At 39.4% G+C, this 26471-nt stretch overlaps 1 protein-coding gene across 2 annotated transcripts; it reads right to left on the bottom strand.

Moving 5' to 3' along the window:
* Positions 1 to 88: 88 nt before the first annotated feature.
* Positions 89 to 26427, bottom strand: EXOC5 (exocyst complex component 5). Of its 2 annotated transcripts, XM_039552475.1 has the most exons (19): positions 26320 to 26427; positions 21643 to 21734; positions 19206 to 19353; positions 18624 to 18818; positions 14392 to 14456; positions 13926 to 13954; positions 13670 to 13779; positions 13155 to 13199; positions 12906 to 13046; positions 11726 to 11808; positions 11074 to 11283; positions 10790 to 10825; positions 9751 to 9898; positions 7555 to 7663; positions 6643 to 6763; positions 6143 to 6229; positions 3794 to 3902; positions 2599 to 2814; positions 89 to 2450 (listed from the first exon to the last, which is right to left on the bottom strand). In XM_039552475.1, exons 1-19 carry the CDS (start codon positions 26344 to 26346, stop codon positions 2262 to 2264), a joined length of 2160 nt encoding a protein of 719 aa, XP_039408409.1. In that variant the 5' UTR covers positions 26347 to 26427; the 3' UTR covers positions 89 to 2261. The 2 variants fall into 2 exon arrangements, with proteins under 2 accessions (XP_039408409.1, XP_039408410.1); XM_039552476.1 differs by lacking the exon at positions 10790 to 10825 and having other exon boundaries at positions 2009 to 2450.
* Positions 26428 to 26471: the final 44 nt, after the last annotated feature.

Raw genomic sequence — 26471 nt, forward strand, 5'->3', positions numbered from 1 at the left:
CTGACAATGCAGCCTTCTCCAGAAATAGAAACTTTCAGTGTGTGCATAGGGAGATTTTTTAAAGGAAGGGGAAAGCTCACACCAGTGATAAATTTGGTCAGTAAAATCACTTTTATTCTTTTACTTTTTTTTTTTCTTTCTTTTTTTTTTATAGAAGGGCTTATACAATTGAGTATAAATATCTTTGAGGAACATGGAAATAAAATGAAAAAAGTATCTGGAAGGAATTATTTTTATTGAGGAAGAGTTTACATATCTAAGTATTCACCTACTTTTTGCTGCCTCCTGTTAACAGGCATAATGGAAATATTGCACTGAGCATATGCATGGAAAACACAGCTAATAAAGCAAGAAATATGGTAAATACATTTCATACAACCTTAAAAAAATTCAAACAGTCATACAACAAATTCTGAAGCACTTCTGTGATCTGCAATCCCAAGATGATGTTCACTGTTCTGAAGTGTTAGCAAATTGACACTTTTTTTTTTGTAGAAAGATTTTGTATTGGTTCATAAAACCACAGCCTTAAAATTGTTGGCTTTCAGTTACAGAGGTAACAGAGAGGTATCATCTGAATTCACATCAGAGCTTTTGAGACAAAAATGGCAGCACTACAAGCAGGTGCCTCCTCCAGTGTCCAAACCCCTTTGTGGCTTTGCCATGGCCAAGGAATAGAGCAGAGCAGCCCAGCAGAGCAGCCAGACTCCCTGGATACTGTGAGCCAGGCTGGCATCCATTCCCTTGTTTACTGACAGAATGCTCCCCTAAATCCAAAATGAAGCAGGAAAACCCCAGCTAAGCAAGAGAACTTCCAACAAGTCTTGTCAATATTGACTACACCTGGGAATTCATTAACAGAAGAGGAAAATAAAATTATTTGACCAACCCATAAAGTGAATGGATAGAAATGCTGCTCTGGAGGTGGGAGACAAAGAAGTTTCCGTAATGTGCTGAGCCCACAGAAAAAGGAACGTGTTAGAAAGGATTTGTTCCACTGCAGCTCCAATCTGGTTTCCGCAAGAACCCACTCTGAAAAAAGGTCTATTTACAACAATTTCCAGCTGCTTGTGGAAAAGCCACCCCAGATGTTTCAAACACCAGTGTTGCTTCAGTTCACTGTATGCACCCTATGGGTCCATGTCAGGAACACCTGCATAAACCCTGGAGCACAACACACACAGAGTAGCCTCTGTCCAATATTAAAGTTATGATCAGTGGAAGAGCAGCTTTCACACACTTCAACATTTTATATTGCTCAGGCACTGAGGATCAATTCTCTTCAGCACAAGGTTTTTGCTGGAGCCATTCCTGCCACATAGGAAAAACTGGGCTACATTTTATCCTTTCACTTCATTAGAATTTGAATTCATTTACACACAAAATGAGACAGGAGAAAAAGTTCTTTTACAGTAACCCAACAATGGGCACCTTCACTTGTAATAAGGATGCCTTAGGCAAGGCAGCTGCATTTACTTCAGGAGCATATATAAAATTCAGTGTGCTGGTATCAAACAGAAACAATAATGTCAGATCATACAATGCCAGTACATTCCAGTGGGCCCTCGACTATTAGGTTACAAAATAAACAAAGCCAAAGAACCAAAAATAAAATTAAAAAATCCAAAACTTTCCACCACTTTAGTTCTGTTTAGAATGCTACACAATGAATAAATTATGTCTTTCTGGGATGGTGTTTTACTCCTACATCTCAAAGAAATTCCAAGCTAATTAATTAGAGCAAGAAATTACATTGAGCAGGATAATGTTTTAAATGAAAGAAATGACTTAGAAACACCAATCAAAGATAATTTGATTATGATTAGCTGTGCTGAAGTCTAAGTCATTAAAATTGATGAAGAATGTTTTTACACTGGTCTATTCTATGTAATCCATTACCTATGCTATGCTCTGCAGTTCAAGTCTAACAAATGGTATCTGATAATTCAATATTGAAGACTAAGATACTTTCAATGCACCATTTGCTCTCCTACACTGACATGTTTCCAATTTAAAAAAAAAAAAATATCAGTAGCAAGTAGATTTGTGAAATTCTTCACTGGGAGAACTTGAGCTAACATGAAACATCATCCAGATTTTTACCTGCTCGCCTTCTACATGGTCAGGTTTAAATATGGCTGCTGCTTTATCCTGAACAGTCATTGTCCCACAAAAGTTACACCCATGGTTGGTAAGAAGTAATTCCCTGTGCTTTCTAACAACTGAGGCTGCCCAAAGGTGCGAGGTTTCCTGCCAGGCTCTCAGCTGAAGTGGCGAGCGAGACGAGCAGACCTGTAGTCAACACGCAGCTGGACAAAGGAGTGAAGGATGTTCTTGTCCAGGTTAGCAAGCTGTTCTCCTGAGCAAACCTGCTTCAGATTATCTGGGGCTACAACCAGAAGGTTGCAAAGTGCATGCAGGGTATCAAAGAGCTGTAAGACCAGCGCAATCTGTGGGCAAGAGAAAACAAAGAAAAAAAAACCAGAAATAATTAGAGTTGCTTGAAGTCTTGTAACAGAATGTCCATCTACATCTTGAAAATGCTTCCTCCTGAGAGAGGATTTACAACAATAATTCTCTCCTCATGGACAGGCTCACCTTGAAGTCTTTGGCACACTTCCTGTACTCAGCCACGTCACAAATGGCCAGCATTCCTCCCATGCAGCTGTAGGAATATTGCTGTAGGTGTTCATAGATGAGGCGGTGGAAACGAACCCCAAGCTCCATCAAAACTGTGTCCACATTCTTACCATCCATGGAATTCCTGATCTTTTCCACTTGTTTTCTAACATAGCCACAGACTTTAACACAAGCCTAGATTCAAAAATACAAAGAAGTAAATAAGAATTTGGTAATCTACTTTCTAGAACTCTGCTCTTCTCAAAGTGGCTTCCACATCGTAAGCCGAACATCAGTCACTCACTTTAAACTTTCAAAACACATCACTGAACTTAGTCATTCTCCAATTAAGAACTTTCCAAATTTCTTTTTATTTGCCACACAAAGATGCAAAAATGTGAGTAGAAAGATGGCTGCAAGACAAGATTCTATTAAGTTATGGTTCGTATCAGTTCAGAATAGAACATTTTAACTTGGACTTTTAATTCAATGATCCAATGGGTGTGTGATTAAAAACCTCTTGTGAGTCACAATATAAATCCAAATTAACAGCTATACAGGGATTTTCACCCTTCCCACAGAGTACCAGACTCTACATCCTACTGCTGCACTTCTCCCATTCCCACCTGGCTGCAAGCACTCAGGGAATGCTCTCACTTCTTCCCATTGAGTTTGTTCCCTACTAATCCCTGCCTTGCTCCCAAAAAGGAGCCTGATGTGAGCCACCCCAGCACCCCTAGGCTGGAATTCAGACACACTCAATGGGAAGGACAACACTGCGCAGCAAAATGTTCGTGCTGTACCTGTGATGCTCTGCCATGTTCCTGCCATTCAGAGAGGAAAAAGAATCCAGCAACTAGAGAGTACCTGATAATTGATTTTCTGAAACTGATAGCTTAAAGCTAATTATCAGCTGAAAGCATTGTTCCAAATCTGGGCCTCTTGGGAGGGGAAAGAATGTGCCAGTTCCTCCAGCACCCACTGATTTGCGTCTGACACTAGATAAAAACTACTCATGTTCCTTTTCAGCTTGAGAAAATAGTCCACAACAGGGTTTGGAGGTGCTTGGTGCTAAATGGAAGTAAATTAAGCAAATGCACATGTTGTCTAATGGGAGTGTGTAAGGAACATCTTGTACCTGACAACACGCATGAGCTGGGACTTTGTTACTTACATTTGTGTATTGAATCAAAACATTGTTTTCATCTTCTGGTTTGAAATCCGTCTTCTTTTGCTCTGCAGCCAAGATGTGCTTCATCTGTCCAATCATACAATTCAGTGTCCTTTAAAGTTACAAATACAGACCGGGTTTTCAAGGGAACTTTTTCATTTCCTTGATTTTCATATTTACATATACTGACATGATTCTGTATAAAACTAAGCAGCATAAGGCAATGAGGGAAAACCCCAGCACCCAACATTTTTCTATAGAGAAGATATACTTGATTTTATGTAAGCAGTTAGGAAAAGGAGCATCAGCCAAAAAAATCTCCCAAAAACTCTTTCCTCCAAGGTAGTGTCTTGGAGCACAGCACACAGCCTGCTGGCCTGCTACTTTTAAAGGGGACACACTAATTGTGAGGTAATCCATTCAAATCCAGCTCTTCAAAGAGACTGGATAGCATCCTTCAATGCAGAGAGAATCCGAAAGAAGCATTCCAAGGAGGTCAGCAGAGTCAGATCACATTGCACATCAGTCAGAAGCAAGCATCAGAAAATACTTGGAAAATGAAGGAAGGGTGAGGGGGAAGAAAAAAGCTCTTCCTTTGCCAGAGCTTGGTACTTCTCTTGTTCCCAGAAATCTAATGGAGTTTTACAGCATCAATTATTTCTCCTTTATAGGATTTATCTGTTCAGAACATTATATAAGGTCAAGGCCCTGCTTTTTTTCGAGTCCAAAGCAAAGGTCAAACAGAAAAGCAGGCGACAGACGCTGCAAACCTCTCCCAGTACCCACCTTGGCCAGGAACATCCCCCTGGCTCTCTTCTTTTCTACTCCCCTTCCTTCACCTCCCTCACCCCTCCATCCTTCCCAAAGAAAACTGTCAAGGACATTACAGGCGTTGAAGGATTCAAGCTGGAGTGGGGTGGAAAAAAATACAGGTATCCAGAGAGGGGAAAAACTTCTTTTTTCCTATGCCCAGAGCTCAGGCTTGCACTTCAGGTGTACTTCATTCCACGATACATATAATTTAAAGAAAGTATATTTTGCATTCTCCTCAATTTCCATTTGGAATAAATACTCCCAGAAGACTGTTTACACAAAATATATATTGAGAGACAGCCAGGTGAACTAATTCTGTTTGGCTAATAAATCACTTTTACTGAGGTAGATAATTGCTGGGAATGGTTTACAAGAAGCTGCACTTGGACTTTTCCAGATTGGATAAAGCTGAATCCATCAACATTTCAAAAATTTACTTTATGTTTTAAACTCATTCCTTTAAGCAAGACAATCAATTCTCAACAGCATCAGCAGCACCACAAAGCAGCATAAAACAGCCCCACAAACACATTTTATATGTAATGCTCATCTCAAAACAAATCTCTCTTTTTAATGTGCTGAAAACACAAATTTTTTTGAATTCTTCATCCACAAACCTCTGAATGTACTGTCTTCTGACAAGAACTTGTTCTCCTAAGTCTTTAAGAGATTAATTATTTAACTCAAACAGATACAAACCATTGTAATATGGACGCCTGACCTGTATGCATCTAGATCTAAGCTTATGGCCGCGGTGCTTCAAGTATTTCCAACTTTGTGTTTAAACTTCTAAGGTCACTTAGCAGGAGCAGCTAAAATCTCAATTGCCACTTACATCGCCTCTTTCCACCTTTCTCTTTGCACTTGCATAAAAATAATACACCAAATCAAAAGTAGGGCATCACACAACAGCTCCATTTCCTAATATTAAGCTCGTTAGTTTACTTTTTTCCTCTGCTGCAAAACAGCTGTGATTTTAATTTGCAATTTTTATAGCTATCCCCTCATTTTTATTCTGAGAAATAGAAAAAAGATTAAATGAGTCACAACCTCAAAGCAAGTCAATGTCAGAATCAAAATTATTCCAGGTCTCCAGACTTCCACGACTCGGTCTAATCCATAGCACTGCACAGATCCCAGCAAATCATTTAACCTATTTTTGTCAAACCTTGCTCCTAATGGAAATCCTGCAAGTGTTTAACCTATTTCAATCAATGATTTCTCCCTCTTTCAAAGTAGAAAAAAACCAGTTTGAGACAATAAGGTAATACTGAATTATTGCACTCTTTCGACATAACCAAAATCCTTTAACATCCTTCCAGAAGCATTTATGGGTCAGAAATCTGCCATGGAAAACATGACCCTCTACTCACACAGAATCTAAATTTCCTATGCACAGTAATGTATGTTTATCTGTTTAAAAAAAAAATTTAAATATCCATTTTGAGTTCAGGAATAATTCGTGTTTAAAAGGACAGTTAACATGTATCACAAAGGTGTGGTTTAAAAGATTAAGAGAAAGTATAAATTTCTACTTGCCTATCAATGCCCATATCCAGCTTCACTTCCATTTGTTCTATGATGTCCTTTTTCTTCTGAAGGCATTCAGATAATTTAGGAGAGGAACTGTAACAGTATAGAAGATGTGTGACAGTGTTAAAATATCAAAACAAATTTGTCTGCTGGGTTTGCTGCTTCCAACAGGATCTAGCGAAGATTTCCCACCCCATCAGGAAAAGGGCACAGCCACAAATCCCCTTTAGTCCCACCTGGAATACAGCAGCAAAGTCTCCAAGGAGCAACATGTCTCTCCTTCCTAGCAATACTCCTGGAGCTTGCCCTCTGCCATTTGTTTCCAAAGGAACCAATTTGTTTAAATTTCCCTTCTTCCCCCTCCCATGACAGTATTTTATCTTCCACAATATCAAGCTGAACAACTCCAAGCACAAACTCCTCTTAATAGAGATGAGAAATAAAGAAGAATTGCTTCCTTCACCAAAAAAAACGACTAGAAGAAATGTTAATCAAAACAAAGGTACCTGATCAATGGCATCAGATGATCATTGAACTGCTTGTCAAATAAATGGAAAATAGTATTGGCCTGGTGGACAACATCCAAGAAATAAAGATTTGCATTCTTTGAATCAGAACAGGGAATGCCTAAAGCAAAGAAAGTTTCATTAGAATTGTAACGATATGCAGTTCTTATAATTAGCATGATGACTTTTTAAATATGCAGAATTTTTCCATGAATGCTTCAATCACAGGCTTAGAGTTTCAAAAATTTACCACGGTGCCATATATAGAACTCTTCTCGTAGCTATATTAGTAACAAGCATAAGCACAGAAATACCTTACTGGTAACATTTCTGAAAGCAAAACAGAGCAGTCAATTTAAAAACTCCTTCAGAACATGAGTTTGATGCTGTCTTGTAAGAAAGACGGGTTCTAACTGTGAGATTTTAACTTCTTTAAACAAGAAGTTTTCTTATTTACTGTCACTCCAAACACAAGGATATACAAACAAGCACAGAATTCCTATAAACAAACACTATTAATATTTTTATATTAATATATTTATATATTATATATTATATATAATATTATATATTAATATTATATTAATATTATATATTATATATTATATTAATATATTTATATTAATATAAAAATATTCTCCTATTACGACACAGAATACAGAGATAGGGAATGCTGATGTCCCAATTTCTGTGATAAAAAAGGTTTTGAAGACAGAAGCACGTTTCCATCCGTGCATCAATTCTCCAAATGAAAGTTACACTTTAGAAGCCATTAAATGTCGACCCCCAAACACACTAAACAAATTTCATTTAAGCAACACATCCTGAATAAGGCCAATCAATAAGGCACAGCAAAGATCACCTGCACAGAAAGGCCAAGGAGATGAAATGCTCAGGAAATACTGTACTCACCAGCAAGGCCTGTTTCTAATGCATAATCGATGTGTTCAGTACATAAGAACTCTACAAGCATAGAAAAAATTCTGAAAGCATTCTTGGGTAAGTCAGAGGGATCAGAGAGCTTTAAAGAAAAAGAAAAAAAATATCCTAAAGGTCAGTTCTACATAGATTTGAAAGTTTACTGGATATTGCATAGGGGATAAGCTTAAAATGTAACAAGTATTCCAGATTAATTGGAATTTTATTCTAAATGAAAAATATCCATACAGAGAATTATTCAGGAACAGCCTATAATATCAATAAACCCTTCAGCATTTACAGGTAAACTGAAGCTGCTACAGGATGCTACAATAAGCAAAAGCATAAACAGTTTCTAATAATAAGAGTAATAATAAAAGAGGATATAAATTAATAGTCCTTACAGCAGTTTTCCAGATGCAGTCTCAGGAATTACCTAACCTGTATGCCACTAGATGCTGGGAAAATGCATACAGAAGAGATTACTCTATCCATACCTTGCATTTTTATTCTTTTAATACTCTCCTGCCACTGGCCACAGTGAGAAGCAGGACCCTGGGTTAGCTGGACCTCCAGTTTGTGTTCTTTTATCACTGGAGCAAAAATAATGCAGCTGAACCTCGGCTACGTTTAGCACAGTTCAGCTGGAGTCAATGGAGCATGAACACTTTTATTAAGTGCAGCAATGCCCACATTTACACTCAGCATCTGGACTTTGATGAGCTGTAAGCAACGTGGGATTTCGGACAGCAACCTATCAGTAAATCCTTTTTCTAAAGAAAAACGTGACAGGGCTTTTGTACCTAGGAAATACAGCTTTGGTTCTTAAGGAATTAGGTGAAGACTTTTATGAAGCTTCAAGGAAGAAAGATTACTACTGCAACTCGAGGTAATTTACACAACACTCACAAATATTTCTGCTGTATTTCCCCCCAAAAAACTAAAAAACCCAACACCAGAGACTCCCAAACGGTGAAACATTTAAATATATGGCTACAGCAGAATTACCAACTTATTCTTCCTAAAGCAATCCCAGCTGGCAGAGCCAGGGTATCTGCACACATCTGCTATGTGACATAAATACCACAATTAGTTAGCCAGGGACTAACTCATCTTTTGCACAGTGAGTTGCCTTGACCACACCCCCCTAAATTCTAAAACCTTAATTCTGGAAATCTCCTTACATGCCAAGATCCACTGGGGTTTCCACCCCATGACAATTATTTTAAAATAATTTATATTAAATCTGATCCCAACAGGAAGGCAGAAAAAAAAAAAGGGGGGGCTATGCATATTTGGAAAAGGTTAGTATATATCATGAATTTAACAATTGCTTCTAGCAACTATGATATTGAGAAAAATAATGATGTACCTGCTTGCCTTACAGTCACTGATTCTCACCCTGAGGTGATCCCAAGGGTGTGCAGGTAACAGTCCCGTGCCTGTACTCTGTTCTATCTTTGGCCCCACTAAGTTTATAAAATATTAAAACATCTAAATATGTGATGCGAAGTTTTTCTGTGCTAAGCTCTTTGAGAATGTTAAAGGAATGAAAATTTCCTAGAAATCAGTGTGTTCAGCTAATAAACAAATCACTAACACTTAAGCCTGCAATTAAATTTCAAGGGTTTTCATTTACACCAAGTACCAGACAAATATGATTGACAGGCAGTAAAACCAGCAATTTAATCAGAAGTAAAATACCTTTTTCATGTTAGTCTAAAGCATTTAAGGAACTGCAGAGGGTTACCAATGTAAACAATGTTTAAGACTACTCCTCTCAGCATTTTATTGGTGATCATTCACTAGTGTAATAAGAAATTACACTTGAGACAGGAAAACAACTGTTGAACTATTCAGTGTATTTTTAAAGCAGGAAAAGAAAACCACACTAAAGGTTTCTCAGATGTGGGGTCTAATTTAGTAAGAAAAGCAATGTAGCCAGTAGGTTTAACCATCCCCACTTCTTCCAAAAATAGGCAGCATTAATACTCACAAAATACAACTAGATCCACATGGAAATGCAAACCCTCAGCCTCCACTGTGGCTCCATTTCCATAAAAAACACAAAGGAGAATTTGACAGTGTCCTTTCTTCTTCCTATCACACCTCAACCACAAACTTAAGCCCAAAGCTTGACTTCACACACAAAATTATACCACTAAGGGAGATCACAGGAAGCAAACTTACCCTGTGACATCTTTCAAAAGCTTGTTTGGTTTCTTGCAAAAGGTTAACCACCACTTCTTGTGACAGGAAAGTTTCCCCATGTGTGTCAATGCTTGGCCCCAGGGGTAAGTTTGTTCGTTGCCTTAGTCTCTCTTTGAGGTCTTGAATACTGGAACAAAGATTGACCCCAAGAACATTTCACTGGGTAGAAATTTTGGTCCTCAAACTCAACAACAATTTAGGATCTTTTAGTTGTTAACTCAAAAAACAGGACCCAAGACACAGTTTAGGATGTGCAAGCATTAAGACAAATCTTGCAAGCTTTAAAAACAAAAATTGCCAGTAAATGCAAAACTACCACCTCTGATTCCATGGTCAACTGTGTTCTAGCATGGCATGTTCACACATGGGAGCAGCTACTCCCCTTTGTGGGATAAGAGTGATTTCACTGCAATCCTACAGCACTTACGCTCCGTGGACAAATTTAGCCTCCATCCACTCTGTCACACTGCACTTTCCAAACACTAATGAGAGCTTCCTATCTCATCCACACCCACAAATCCTCTCATCCTCATCCATTATCTCAGCAGTCCTTGATTTAGTCAAGCATGCTCCAACACATTTCCATGCATAAAACAACCCATACAGTTACACACTACAATAAATTTAATTTTCCCCAAGAAAATTAAATTGTCATCTTTGCTTTTTTTTTTTCATTACTTCACTGCTGCTTTTTCCACATCATTCCTCATTCCTGACACACTGAACCCAGCAGCTCTTTGAAAGGTGCAGTAGCCTTAGCACCTCTGCTTCATACAGGTTTTAATATGTCCTATCCCACTTCTCACTACTCCTTCATTAGTTTTTCTACCCTGAGGATAATGAAGTCTTGTTTTACCTTTCTCTAAGTCCATTGCATCTTCTGGGCTCACTAAGAGCTTTCTCACTGACATTGCTATGGTCTTTTCCCCTTCCTAGGTCTTGGGAGGGGACCACAAGACCTGGGCAGGTGAAAAAAAATGTATGCTTTTAGATAAACACATATACATGCTTTAGGTACCTTAGTTTTGCTTCAGTCCTTTTGTGGATCTGGATCCTAAGTTGAAACATAGGTTTAACTGGTATTTTTCATTTCCAGCATGTACAAATACCATACACTGAGTACATTTCACATGTACTGAGAGCAACACACTTTTGAGCAGAATATAAAGTAAAAGCAAATTATAAAAAGCTGTAGGTCTTTGGCAGTTCATCACTGTGCATCTGACATGGCAAATACAGCTTTTTACCCCTCACCACCTCCCTTCCACTTTAAAATTATGAAACTTCCCAGAAGGAACTTACCCTCCAGTGCCAATGGACCTCTTCTGGTGGTTTTTGGAATCATAATAGCGTTGCAGAATCATAGCACTCCTACTTTTCAAATAGCCAATTTCCACCTCAATGTAATTCTCCAAGTAGGAAATGAAAATGGCCTTGATAAGCTTAGACAAGAAAGTCTGCTTATCAGTACCCAAGTTAAATTCCATCAATTTGCTTGACAGATTAGTGGTTCTTTATGCAAAAGAAACAAAGAAGGGAAGGGGAGGAAAAGGTTGATTGTGGATGAATTACAGCATTACATGCTTGTAAAGTACACAGCACAGTGTACTTTACACAGTGATTAAGACTTGGAGCAGTTTTACATTTAAGTAAAGGATTTCACATAATTCATGTTTAATTACACACAGCACCACTGCAATCAAGTTGCCAGTGAGATGGGGAGGACTGGCTTTTGCACAGTTTTAAAATTACTCTTGAAGAATCACAATAATTCCCATTGAAAATAAGAATGGCCATTTTAAACTTTCCTTAGGAAACCCTTCACTGTAAAGGTTAATAGACATAACAATTTTTCAGCTTTTATGAGTAGTTTTTTGCTTCTTTTTCTTGACAATAAATCCACTTATTTTCCAGTAATTTCAATCCAATAATTTCATCATTGATATATAAATACCTTGTATATAGATCATAGAGATTCTTAAGATACTGTTCTGCATCTGATTTCCTGTGTTCTTCCAGCTGGTCCTTCACATAACTCTGTAAAATTTGGTACACCTGTTAGAAGATCAACTGGAAACCACAGGTCATGCTCACTACTTCCTAGATTACATGGAATTTCCTGCAAAGTATAGATCTTACTAAATGCAGTTCACCTCTCCTTTGTTTTTTAAATCTCTACTTCACACTTCCTGCATTATCCACAGAGAGAGTTAAACACACTTGTAGAAGAAAATGATTTAATACTACAAAACAGTAATGTGTGAAGCAAAGACAAAAGAAAGATGGCTTTGAAAATATGTCTGACCAACTAACACAAAATCCCCTCATTTTAAGAATCAAAAGCACCAGAGGCCTCAGGGCATTTCTGCAGTTGAGACTGGGGAAAGGAGATGGTTACATATTTGCTTATCATAATACATACATAAAGCAGATGAAATCTTAGAGCCCTCTTATCGTCAAATATTTGGACAAAAATATTATTTGTCATAAAATACTAGTTCAAAACTGATACACAAAATTGGAGTTGTAACACAAGCTCAATCTCTATACTATAAGAGCAGCATCTCCAGGGAAATTGCTTTTTGCAAGGAAAGTCATGCTGCTAACTTTAAGCACTTAAGTGAGTGTATTTGCAGGATGAAAAATTTAGTATTTTCAATTATTCTAGATTTTCATATAAATATTACATTAGCTGCAAGACAGTATTCACAACATAAACTATTTTCATTTATTCAATGCTAACCTCACACATGACACCCAAATCCAAGAAGGAGCAAATTAAAGATGTGAAATGTGGAAGTTCTTTTCCTGACATATTCTTGGTAGGGGGCATAGAGAAGAAATCAAACTCGTGTATGACATCTCATGAATTACCCAATGAACACAGTAATTCCCTAATAATTTTACATATTGAGTTTGAGTATTTGCAGTCACCCTGTATGCAGAGCACAAGCAGATTTATTTGATATGGGCTTGATTATCTGTCTGAATTGTTACAGAGCAATGAGTTACGATTCTACACCCTTATACAAAGATTACAAATACTGTAAATTCTCATTAATTGCTATTACTGGATATATTTTTGTTATTAAGAGGTTCCTAAATGAACTTCAACATGTTAAAATTTGAAATACCTGAAGTTTAACTTCAAAGATATTTTGAATGAGTTTGGCTAGCACAGTCTCTGGATTGCTAAAGATTTCTCCAACTTGCTTGTTCACTCTCTGGCAGAGAACAGCTGCATCTTCAAAGACATCATTCCTCAGGAATGCACCCTAGGGTTTGAGAAGCACATCTTAGAATATATTTACAACAACCTATAGGACTAAATAAATCAACAATGTAATGTAAATAAAGGAATGATGTAAAACAAACTGCATTACCTCTTGACACTGTTTTATGTACACATCAACACAGTGGGAATATCCCTGTGGAAAGAGCAAAACAACTCAGTGTTAGAGCAGGTTGTTCATGCTTTCAGTAGAAAATGAAATCAAGGAAATACAACGCTTGTGAAAAAGTTACTGTAAAAAAATACAGACTCATTCAGTGTGTAGACTTTTCCAAACCCATTTTTGTTACAGATCTAACATAACTCCACTTGCCACCACTCTACATGGATCTACACCTCAAGTTTCAACATTCTTGCTCAAGCATAAAAGTCAGTAAAAAGAGATTATCTTAGAAAGTTCTCCACTGATGCTGCCCCCAATCCTCTTCATCTGCCTCCTTTATTCCCTTGCATTTGATTTCAGATTGAACAGCCCAGTCCTTCTGAAGTTACACATTATCTGACATGGAGGTTGTGCCCACGCAAATACATTCACTCAAAACAGGCACTTATTGTATCGTGGGTTGGTTTTATCCACATATTTAAATTAAACCCCTCAGTTTTTACCTTAAAGTGAAGTAGAACTGCTGCTACTTCTCTCATTCTGGAGATTTCTCCTCTCCGCTGAGCACTGGTAAACTCTTGAATTAACTGGCACTCTAAATCGTGGTACTTACCTGGGGAGGAAAGGGGATAACAACAAAAACCCATCAGGCTACGTAATACAGGCAAAAACTGTAATACTGACAGTATTGCTTACTTCTTTAATCATCTTTAACAATTCAAATACAGCATTATGGATTGAACTGGATAGATAACTTACTTGCTATCTTTGATTTTACTTCAGAAAACCTGTTAACAACAACAAAAAACCAGCATGATTAAATTCAAATCCACATCACATGAGAAATCACAGGCATCCCGGATCACGAATAGCAGGCACTCTGCTTAAAAATGAAAACATGTAGCACAAAGACGACAGAAAAGTTACCCGCTTTATATCCCTAAAAACCTACAAGCATCTAATTCAAATCTAGCATTAAGTCAGCAAAGCAAAATTATCCCATTAAAACTCTGTTAAGCAGTTTAGGATGTGTATGTAAAGATGATCCTACAACATGAGTGCGTGAACACAAATTTGAGAATAGAGAGAAATAAGCACACAATCCAGCTCAAAAGCTCCATGAATCACTAAGCACAGCACCAAAAAGGGAGACAAGAGAAGCATCAGAAAATCACAGCTATGCGAAGATTTACTTTCTTAAAAAGATGTTCAGATAGGTTTTTACCTGTCAAAAGGCAGTTCCTGTGCAATCAAATGCAGTTTCTGAATAATATCAGCTGCCTCTTTAATCTGGTGAGAGGAAAACATGACAGAATCATTACAAAAGGCCTGATTTTGGGCTGTTCCTTTCCTCCCCCTGCGCTGTCCAATTTTCATACACAAAGTTCCTATTTCTAAAGCTGCTTGACATACCCATGGAAGAGATCAACCCCTTCAAGTTCCCATATGTACTTCTAAGATGCTTAAGGTATTTTTATTTAACATAAAGTTATATAGGTCAAAATACGATGAAAAGTCTTGTTACATGTTCCCATCGGGGATGTTGGTGGAGGTGTGTGAGCTGCCTGGACAAACAGCTCAAAAAAAACCCATGACCATGCTTGACATGGAGAGGGGAGAAAGGGGCAAAGGGGATCAAAGCAAAGAATTCTCCCAAAGAAGGAGAAATGGAAGAGGTATTAGAAATTATAAACTCTGAGGTCCAAAGCAAAAATCAAGATGGAAGTCAGGTAATTACAAAGCTACAAAATAAGAATAGATGTATGAATACAAAAGTTAATAAATAGATAACACAGCATGCAAATCTGTGCTCTGTTCTGGGCAGCAAAACCTTTTATCAATTATTCTTCTTCCATCAATCAGCACAGGAAGGGGATCTAAGTGGTGCTTAGTGACTGCTTCGACGGAAAACACAAATTTCAAAGTGTGGGGAAGGCAGCTGGTTGCAACTGAACTTCAGTGGATTTAAGCAGTGCTGACTGGGCCAAACCTGACACAGCTGGAGCACACATCTGATGAGGAGCAGCTGAGGGAGCTGGGGGGCTCAGCCTGGAGAAGAAGAGGCTCAGGGGGAACCCTCTCACTCTCCACAACTCCCTGACAGGAGCGTGCAGCCAGGTGAGGGTCAGGCTCTGCTCCCAGGGAACAAGGGACAGGACAAGAGGAAACAGCCTCAAGTTGTCCCTCCACGGGGGGTTTAGATTCATGTTAGGAAAAAATTCTTCATGGAAAGGGTTGTCACTGGCACAGGCTGCCCAGGGCAGTGGTGGAGTCCCCATCCCTGGAGGAATTTAAAAGCCATGTGGGTGTGGCACTTGGGGACATGGGTTAGTGGTGGCCTTGGCAGTGCTGAGGGAATGGCTGGACTTGAAGGTCTCAGAAACCTCTTGCAACCGAATTATTTGACGATTAAAAGCTTTATAAGCTGACACAATGGAGAACATGGAGAATATGCAGTTTATCTTGTTCTTCCAATTAGTGACGATCCAGGGAACTGAAGTGAGAGGGAAGGAAGTAATGAAATCTTATTCTCCCACCACTTAGAGCAGGCTGGATTAAAACTTCTCAAAAATAGAAGCAGACACACAGGTAAGAATAGAGAGCACAGGCATCACACCAGGCTGGTTGTTCAGCAAAAATAGGGGCACTCAAAGTGCATCCATTCTGACTATTAAGAGCAGCTTATGTTTTGAACTGTCAAGTTACAATAGCCTCTTAAGGCAGAAGCTGCTACACTCCTCAAATAAATCCAATGAAAGAGCAGTTATTTCTATTAGCTTGTAGCATCCTTAATACCTAACAACTGTGATCAACAGAATTGTCTATATATTAGCAGTTATTCACCAATGCTACAAAATCAAAACCAACAAACAAAAAAAACCCCAACAAAAAATACCACAAACACAACATTTTCTTTGTTTCCTCTTCACACAATAGCTGTTAACTAACCTAGATTTTATTGAATTCAGGACCTTTTCTTATGCACAAGAGAAGCCATGACAAATCAATTCTCCACGGTTTCTGCTTAAACCTGGACATATTTAATTTTTAATTAAATGAGGCTTCTGTAAACCACTAAAATCAAAATAAATATTGATTTTGTAAAATACAACTTAAAGGCTATAATGTATCTGGGAAAAAACAACTGAAAAATCATGGGGGAATAATGGCAAGAGAGAATTTTAACACACAACACGCACAAGTGAAAAGGCATAATGAAATGATATTAAGTACAGAACACAGAGAAACGGACATAAGAATAATAGTAAACATATTAAGCAGGACAATGTTATTGCATGATAAACAAGTGAGCTGCTGGTCATTTTGATAGTTTAATTGTGTTAACTGGAGTGATTTGCTCACATCAAGAATCTTCAGTACAGGAGAAAGATTGGTTAGCTGGCAGCACAAGGGAAATTATAAGGATTCAGAGGATGAAGACACAATACACAGAAAGGGACAAGACAGCAAGAAAAACCTTCACAGAGATAAGTCAGAAATTGCTCAGTATGGCTGGGAGAAAGTAAAGTGAGAAGCAACAAATGGAGTGTAGGGAAAGAAAGGAATCCAACAGATTTTAAGAACAGACACTATTGAGAAAGTATCAATTGGAACATAACTGTATTATATTCTTTTTTGTGCCTCTCCTTTCACAGTATCCCCTCAATGTCTCAAAGAAAAGTCCACACTTGTGAGGGCTGGCAGAGCACAAAAAAAAAAAAAAAAATCATAACATCGTCCATAACATTATCTAAAACCCCCATCAGTTTGATGATCAGAAGACACTGACAAAGCACTAAGGTTTCACATTTAAGAATATTTGTTACCATCTCATACTTCAGAGGTATTTTTAGTTCAAAGATGCATTAAGATGTAACAGCTCCTGTCTGGGCAGGCTCTTTTACAAACACTTCTTCAAGTTAATGTTTAAACTAGGAGGAAAAACTTAAAGAATTCACCTGGCTGAAATTGGCCTCTGTAAGATAACTTGTATCCAGAAATTCTTGTTTGTGTTCCCACACCCTTCCCCTGGCACAAGACTTAAGGCCTTTACATTTGCCTTCCTCCAGATTTGATGAGGATCTTATTATTCTTTGGGGTGTACAGAAATTCATTTGTTTACTGATTTCCAGGTTTACCTTATTTATCTACCAAATTTTTCTGGTCCTCCAACAGGATGTATCATGAAAGTTTAATTTACAAATAAAGTGAAAGTTGAATTCTATGAGCCTCTTGAGCAGACAACACATCATTCTCTAACTTATGTTTTGCTATTCACCATGCTGCCATTAAATATTTGTAAAATGCATGTTTTATTACTCCTTAGGAAAAAAGAAAAGAAAAAAATTATGCAGCTCTGGAAAAGGCTGTCCATAGAAGAACTTCCAGTATGCTGAAACCTTTGTTTCCCTTGGAAATCACGGAAGTTTTTCTCTGCTCCCTTTTGAATTAGGACAAACTATCAACTGCTAATTACCATATATGCACAGACCATGAGTCAAAAGTCACTGTGCACTGACTTCTTGGGAATACAACTATATAAAATGGTTAGCTTTTCATTTCCCTGAGAGATGCCTCCAGCTCAGAGGGGAGGGGGTGACTATTAACCTGCTCTCAGGTCTTCTGTGAGCTGCATTTCAAGAACATCTTTTTTTGCCGAATGTGCAAATCAAGGTTTTGCTGTTTCCACATATTATAATTTTTTTCCTGACTACAACCATACCACTGCCGAGAATTTAAGGAGAGGGGGAAGATTCTTCAGAACATACCACACAAAAAAACCACCAACAAACCCAAATCAACAACTTTACTTAAAGTGCAGTGGGAAATCCAATGTGCCCTTTTGCTTAGAGCTGGACTCTTTTCCTTCAATTTATTTCTGTTTGTCACACCACTCAGATTGTATTTGCTTCATGAACATACTATTGAAGCGCAAGAAAAACAAAATGCTTGAACATTTCTTTGAAGTTTTCCTGCCTGGTTCCTCTAAATTCCAAGGGTGGAGACATAACCACAGGACTATACAAAGCCCAAAGGCATGCTGTGACAAAAAGGTATCCAAGGCCAGTGGACTGACCCAACAGAGCAAAGTTTCACAAAGAAGTTGCATTCAGAAACAGTCTGCTTTACAGGATGGATCTGAGGCAAGGGGTTCAAAGGAAAGAGGCAGATATTGTATTGCACTCCAAAGTTGCCCTCCCAGCGCTTCCCAAATCTCTGATAATTTCATAAAATGAAAAATGCCAACATTGCCACATTAAGCATCACTGAATACAAATGCTTTATCAGCAATCTGCAGCCCAGTGTTGTTAATTTACATTTCAGAACAATGAAACTTTAACAAGTCAGTCACTCAGTGGTTTGAAGTCTGACCATGGTAAGTCATGGTAGCAGCTTGTAATTAGGGCAGTCCCGCTTATTGCTTTGAACTGCTTTCATCCCGCTGACAGCTCTTACCTTTTCAGAGTTTGTAAAAACATCAGACTTCAGCTCTCCATCCAGAAACTCATTAAAGTATTTCATCAGCTTCTGAGCCTCCACAGCCCGTTGCCGTGGCGTGTTTACCCCCTCCAGCTGGTCACCAAGGTGACAGACCTTAGTTGCTACATAGCTGATGTGCTCATCCAGTTCTTGGAAATGTTGGAAGGCAACCTGGGAGAACACGGAGAGGGACACTAAACTCATGATTTCCATTTCATGTACTTCAGGAAACACAAGATTTCCTTCAGGAAGAAGCACTGTGAATGCAGATGCTGCATCTCAGAACCACAGAGCTACTCAGAACTGCTAATTAATTACAAACAACCCATTAAAGTTTAGTGTCTTCCTTTAAATTATTATGAAGACTCCCCACTTCCAGCATTGCTAACACTCATTAATGAAACATGCAGATAATCCCCCTTTGACAGGGGAAACTGTCACCAAACCCTCTTTATTCTTATCTGAAACAGCAACACCCTGTATCAAGAAATGTTAGAGGAGCACAGGATGCTTTGAAAACTTGCACAGCTTCCCACTGACTCTACCCTTTGGATTTACCTGGTTGCTTTTCTGCAGCTCTTGTACTTTCTTGGCAAATTCCTTTGCTTCCTTCTGGCACTGTTGTTCAAGTTTCTCCACCTTCCTCTGAATCCTTTCATCCATTACCTGTAATTCTTGGATATGATTTACAAATTCTTCCAATAATCTGATTTAGAATAAAATACGGGAAAACAGGCTTTAGTTTGAAAGACACTGTCTTCTGCAGAGCTTAAAACCCCTCAGAAAAAGCAATTTGCCTACAAGGCTGATCTAACCATGTCCAACTTAGAAATGTTTCTAAATTGTAAATTTAAATAAATAAATTTTTTAAAAATAAATTTTGAATTTATTTAAAGTTTAGAAATTTTCTGTTTCTAAAATCTTGTTTTAAACTACATCTCCCTGGTTGTGTAGCTCTCTATGCCAACATAAAAACTCTGTGTATGGTGGGCCAAAGGAGAGAGGAACACCAAAATATCAATCACTCAACAATGCAGCTCTGCCACAGATAAAAAACCCCTACATCCCCATCTTCCCTAAGTAAGTCTCATATGGAAAAAGAAAGCTTAGACCACTACATGCCTTCAGTGTAAGGGATACAACAGAAAAATATTTTCTACTGTACTTGTTACTGTAAAGTTATTAATAATTACTTACTGTAATGCTGATTTACAAGTAACTAATACAGTCATAATTTCACGTTGTTCTGACTGACTTCACTTCTTCCTATATCCATTTTAGAGGGCTTTTCTGCCCTTTCCCATCATTGACTTTTCTTTCAGACTCACATTTTACTCCTCCCAATCAAAGTACATCTGAATGCATTCTTGAATTTCCTCTGCTGTCTTCATTCTAGTCTCAACATCTCTCTCTTTCTCGCTCCTGTTTTTGTCCATTCTGTCCCATTTCAGTCATATTTTCAGCTCTTACTTTTCTAAATATCCCAGTCACTGGACAAGAAATGGATTATTCCCAGATCCTCCACAGCCATAAAACTCATGCTAATAACTGAAAACATCTGAAACATTTCAGAACTCCGCTGTCCAGGTTTAATGTCAGAAGAGGCTTTTAGCCCAGTCAGTTGCATGAAGACACAACTTCTTAGAGAAAACTGGATTGAGGCAGATGTTGGTGACTCCTCTCCTTCACTCCCTGCTTGCCAGAAGCCCAAGAGCAAGCACATTGCAGTAGATTCCACAGAAAACCACAAGGAACACATCTAAGTTTACAGAAGTATATTGAAAATCAAATTTAATCAACAGTGACACAAAGCATTCTTTCAAACAAAAGCCTAGAGAAATGCAGGCAGTCTCTATTAATTTTAACAAACTGATTCAGGCTGGGGTTTGTTTTTTAAACAGGTCTTGTGTCAACTCAGCACTTATTCAACAACAGTGCTGAATATGTTGAGAAAGGAAAAAAAGCAGAAGAGGCAGCTGCTGGTCAGGTTTTCAGAAAAGAAATAAAAGACTCCAATACTCTTTCTAGCAAACAAAAGCAGCATCTTCTAAAAATGAAAAAAATAGACACCAAAAGATCTGTTTGTTTTTTAATATTAATTTTGGCTCCCAGCTCAATACTAGAAGATGCCACAAGAAAAATATTTACTGTTGCAGGTTTCTCCTGATTGTCCTGAAAAATATGAAAGTGCCTCACAGAAGTTCACACAAGCAAACCAGCAGAAATGCAGAAGATCTGTTAAACTGAATTGGTACTGGTGCAAATCAAGAACTACCCTAAAGTATATACTGGGCACAAGCACAGAGAAAGAGCTCCAGGGAACAATGTTGTGTATTTCCAGACTTCTTCCCACTTAAACCACATGCAAAGCTCTGCATAGGATACAGGCCCCAGACTGAATGTCAAGGGTCCAGCATCTTGCTAGAAATTCAACAATATCCTTTCTCTTCTCACACGCCTCCAAAGAGCCAGAGTGCTTCAAAAGAAATGTCCTTTGACTGTGTCAGGTTAATTTTCTGATATTTTAGTAAATCAGATTAGCTTATCATGAGATCTCATCCCCAGAGCTGCCTCTCTTGCCATTCCACTTTTCTGTGCCTTTTATTTGCAAACTATTGTGTCTTAAAACAAGGCAGCTCAGGAAACTAAAGTAAGAAACTCATTAAATTGGCTTAACTCTCATAGCAGTGAAGCCTCGTATTATGCTTGAATCCAGCAACTCCAGTACTTAGGAACATTCATGTCTGACAAGCACAAACAACATCAATTCTCCTTCATTCAAAAGGTCTCAATCAGAAAGTGACTTTCCCAGCTCTTGTTACTGAGTAATTAGTTCTGAATAATTGGCTCATGGTCACAAATTTTAGCAATTCTCCCAAATGAAAACCTCCTTGGACACACAGCACCACTGCACACAGGCTTGTTGTTATACGTGGAATAAAACAGTACAATTAGAGATACATTCCCTGTGACCATTGTGCAATTTGATTTTTACCTTTTCGGATCGAAAGCTTCTCCACCTCTGGAACCTCCCCCAGGTGTTCTCCATGCCAGGCGTTCAATGTATTCATCTGCCACAAAAGGCTCCTGGCCACAGAAGAAAAACTCTTTACAATGTGTCACAGCAGGTTGTTGATTCAGCAGGTGCTCACACACCATTTTGGAAGTGTTTAGAAGCTTTACGATAATCAAAAGTACAGTGTTGACAATTATTCCATCACCTCTTGGGTTTACGTATTTATTGTTGAGAACAATGCTTTTAATATGGTGAGTTGGAACATCAAGTCTAGATATTATCAGACTACTTGCAAAGAATTTGCTGCAGGTCTGTGAAGAGTTGGCTCTAAATGACCTTATTTGCAGCTGAGCTTGTGACTTGTCATTACAAAGTGCCTAAACCCTGCAGATGATTTGAGAGGTTACATCACCAGCCAACCATCAGCTGCACAGCAAAACACATCAGAGAATTCATCTGCCTACAAAAATTACGTGGCAAAATAAGGGGTTTTTACAGTTGTTCAACTCTGTCACACCATGGCATCACAGACAGAACTGATCAAGGCACTGCCCAGACAACCCAGCACAAGATGATGCTGGACGGAACCCAACATCAAACTGCAGCTGCAGAAACAGAACAGATAAAAAGGAGGAAAAAAGGCATAAAAATAGGGGATGAATTTGATTTCCACAAGTAGAAAAAACAAGGCATGAGTGATACTAAAACTCAAGGTTACACAAGCTTCTTCCATAATGTTTGCTGGTTCTTCCATAAAAACACCGCTCAAGGGTAAAGAGGTACAATTACTTTTCCACCCAACAAGGTTTTCTGAAGGCAGAGGCCTCACTTACAAACCCAAGACCTCCTAATACTTACACCAGCTCAAATGCTTCATCATGTAGTTAATACAAAATTGCTCTAAACACAATCCAAGTTCTATCATTAAAAATAATGGTATTTATCACTTCAGCAGCATTGATTAGGTGCCAACATCAGCACATCTAAGGCCAGTAAGAAAAGTGTTCTCATAACCAGCAGGACTTTATAGAAAGCTTTTAAATTACAAGCAGCAACAGTTCTAAAAGTGTGAAACAACCCAAAATAGAGCTGGGAGTGGCTCTGGCTAACAAGGGTATTTAATGAAACAAGTGAACATGCCACCACTGCCTTTGATAAAATTTAGTTGAAAAAAAATGAAAGTAGTAATAAAAAACCAAACTAGACCTACACAGGCGTTACATTGATTACTGTATCAATGTGTCTGAAACTTTGTCACGAGTAATAAGGAGTGGAAAAACAGCATTACAGAGTTAGTTTCGTAACTAAAACCAAGGGTTGAAAAGCAAATATTGCCCGTTCAAGGTCTCTTTCCTCAGAAACAAATGATGCCCTATCCAGTCAGGCCCAGCCACTAACCAGGAAGATAAAAGGTTTTTAAACATACTTTGTTACATGCTGAATCCTGATAGACAGGGCAGAAATTTTATCACTCAGTAACTCCTCATCCACAGGCTGACTCAAGTAACTGTGTTGTGCTCAGCCTCCTTGGCTAAACTTCAAAAATAACTGGTTGATACCATATAAAAACAATTTCCCTACAAGTCACTCATCTCTTTAACCAAATCCTTCCTGATACACAATGTGAAGTTTCCTTCACATGAATCCTTTTCATCAAAAGTCACAATGTCACGTTTTCATGCCAAGTGTAAATTCTCTCTTTATGCCATCTTGATATCTAAAAGTTTGGGAACATTCTTTCAATTTTAATTATAGATTAAATGAGTCATTCAGTGCAGTAACATTCCCTTCAGGGGAGGCCTCCAGCTTCCCAATTACCTTAGGGCTCTTTGCAGGACTCCTCCTTTGTATGAAAATCCCCAATCTTTCCTCTGAAGATCCTGTAATTCAGCTGGAGCACTGCTGTGGTTACAAGGATACTAATGCCAAGTATGGAAGAACCCTGTATAAAGAGTTTACTGATACTCTGTGTGTGCAGATAATGTTTTCTACCTTTCTCCCTTCCCCAGATGTTCACACTAAAAGATAATTCACCTATACACACATAATGACTTTGGATATTTTTTCCTTTTTGTAAAACAATATTTACAGAGTTTTTCTGCAAGCCTCTTCTCCTAAGGAAATCTGATGTAGATGCCCCAGAACCCCAAAAAAATATTACAGTGCCAACCTTTCTCCACCCATCATGCCTCTATACCCCTCTAAATATTCCTTGAGTGCATGTGTACACAAACAACCTGCAGCTCTCTTCCTGGAAAATACCTGTTTTTTCAAGAATACTTACACAGGAGACCTGTCCTTCAGTTTTTTTTAACCATATAAATCCTGTTCTGTATTATTTAAGAAATATTAACTGCAGTGGATATTATGTGCACAATATTGATCAACAGAGAAATAAAATTACCTTTTTCTTCCAAATTTCCACAGAGGATACCTAAAAATAATCTACCTGATTTATAAGGAATAAATGAAGTTCAACAGTGTCTTTTTAAGACATGATTTCCCAGGTTCCACTGCAGATCCAAAAGTTTTTACTTTAGCCTGTATCTTCCATACACATTTGCTTTTTTAAATGCTATCTTGATAACAGGGTTACTCATAGCTGACAGCCTAATTCCTATTTTAAGTCTCCTATCCTGCTCTGCAGAAATTGCTGAAAATCAGCTATTACAAATGTCATTTGCAAGTCCTTTGCCTGTTATCAGATGAGCCCCAACAGTCAATTTCTTGAGCTTTGAACTTCCCTCTGGCTCCAGATGAATTAACGTGATCCCATCCATTCAGCCAATACTCCTGATTTAATAAGAGATATGCCTGAAGTGCATGATAACCTGGTTTGATCTGGTGTTTACAAATGAAACTAGGGTGAACCCAGCCAAATTAAAAACCAGTTTAGAAGTATCCATTGTTAAATTATGCTTTAAGTTATGTGAGGGAGAACTGAGTTCATGTTGTGTCAATTTTCGGCACAGATCCTACTATACAATTTCACGTATCTCTACTGAAATTTACTTTAGAACACATGCTCATGAAAACATGGTAATCAAATTCCACCCTCAGAAGACAGCTAAGGGTTACTCCCATAACAAACTCATCTTTATGCTCTTATGTAAGGCAGCAATTTCAAACTAACTGACTAGGCAACATTAAATCAGTGGACATCAACAAAAACTCTCTTGCCTTCAGAATGAAAGAGAAGTGAAAGCAGGAGAAACAAGCTGGATTCCATGGTGGAAAACACAAATTCCAGCCCCAATCTCCAGGCAAAAATCTCACCTAATTTGCAATTTCATCTTTATTGCTATTGCAAAATGGAAAAAAGTTGTTGCATGACCCAAAGCAGCCAAAACATACAGTTTTCTTTCCATATTCAAGTTACCTGACACTCAGCATCCCACAAAGAACAGAACTGCACTGTCATCGTGTTGAGAAATCAAGGGGGTCCTAGAGGGTGGAGGGAGGGTACCATACCTGGCATCCAGCTACGGGAACACAGTATTTTAGTCCTGCTATTTTTTAAAGCTGTGCAAACCAAAAGATGTGAGTCATAACACTCGTGTGCCATCACAGTGATTCATAATTTCAAGTGCACACAATGCATTCACACAAACCCCAGATATAGGATCTTCCAGAGAAACAGGAAGACCCTTTCCTGAAGGCTGGGCAGGCAAAGTGAGTCCCAGTGATAACCCACGAGATGAACAACCAGCTTTTGAGAGACTTGGAGAGCAAATACAGGACACCTGGTGATGACACCATGTCCCTGTGAAGAGGAAGTAGAGACAAACTGTCCATTTATCACAGGTTTATCATGAGAGCTCATGGTCCACACCAGGAACTGGAGTCACAGAATGGTTTGGGTTGGAAAGGACCTCAAAGATCATCTCGTTCCAACCCCCTGCCATGGGCAGGGACACCTTGCACTATCCCACGTTGCTCCAAGCCCCGTCCAACCTGGCCTGGGACACTTCCAGAGATGGGGCAGCCACAGCTTCTCTGAGCAACCTGTGCCAGGGCCTCAGCACCCTCACAGTCGAGCGGGTGATATTATTCTTCCTAATATATAACCTAAACCTACTCTCTTTCAGTTTGAAGCCATTCCCCCTGTCCTGTCACTACACGCTCTCGTAAAAAGTCCCCCCTCCATCTTTCCTGCAGGCTCCCTTCAGAAGGGAGATGATCCTCACGCGTCTCTTCCAACTACGGGCATTCTGTGATTCCACGGGAAGAATTTGACAGATTCCTGCTATTCCTGCCCTGCTCCTGCGTGGCCTTGCCTGAGCTATTCTCCTTCCGTGCCTCGCTTCCACCGCGGGTAAAGGGAGGGCAAAGTCATTTATTTCCTTATTTCACGCCAGCCCCACTGACACCTCAGCGCCGGGGTCAGGCGAAGGGGTGCCTTCGGCAGAAGGAGCGCGGGGCCGGGCCTGGCGTGGCCTGTCCCCCGTCCGCTGCCAGCACCCAGGAGCCGGCCGGGAGGGAGGCCCTGCAGCGGGGCAAGGTGGGCACCGCACCCCCCGGGGCGGCACCGGGGCTCCCCCGCTTCCCCAGCCCCACACACCGCCCGCCCTTCCCCAGGGAGAGGCCGCCGCATCCCCTCAGCGAGCCGGCCCGGCCAGCGCCGCCCGGCCCCCGGCCCGCGGGGCCCGCACCCACCTCGAAGAGCTCGGCCGTGGTGGCCATGGCCGCAGGGAGGGAGGGAAGGAGGGCGGCGGCTCCTCAGCGCCCCTCCGCCGCCGCCGCCGCCCCGCCGCTGCCGCCCATTGTGTCCCCCGCCCCGGCAGCAGCAGCGGCGGCCGCGGCGCCGC

This window comes from Corvus cornix, chromosome 5 (genome assembly GCF_000738735.6).
Source record: "Corvus cornix cornix isolate S_Up_H32 chromosome 5, ASM73873v5, whole genome shotgun sequence".
NCBI classification, from domain to species: domain Eukaryota; kingdom Metazoa; phylum Chordata; class Aves; order Passeriformes; family Corvidae; genus Corvus; species Corvus cornix.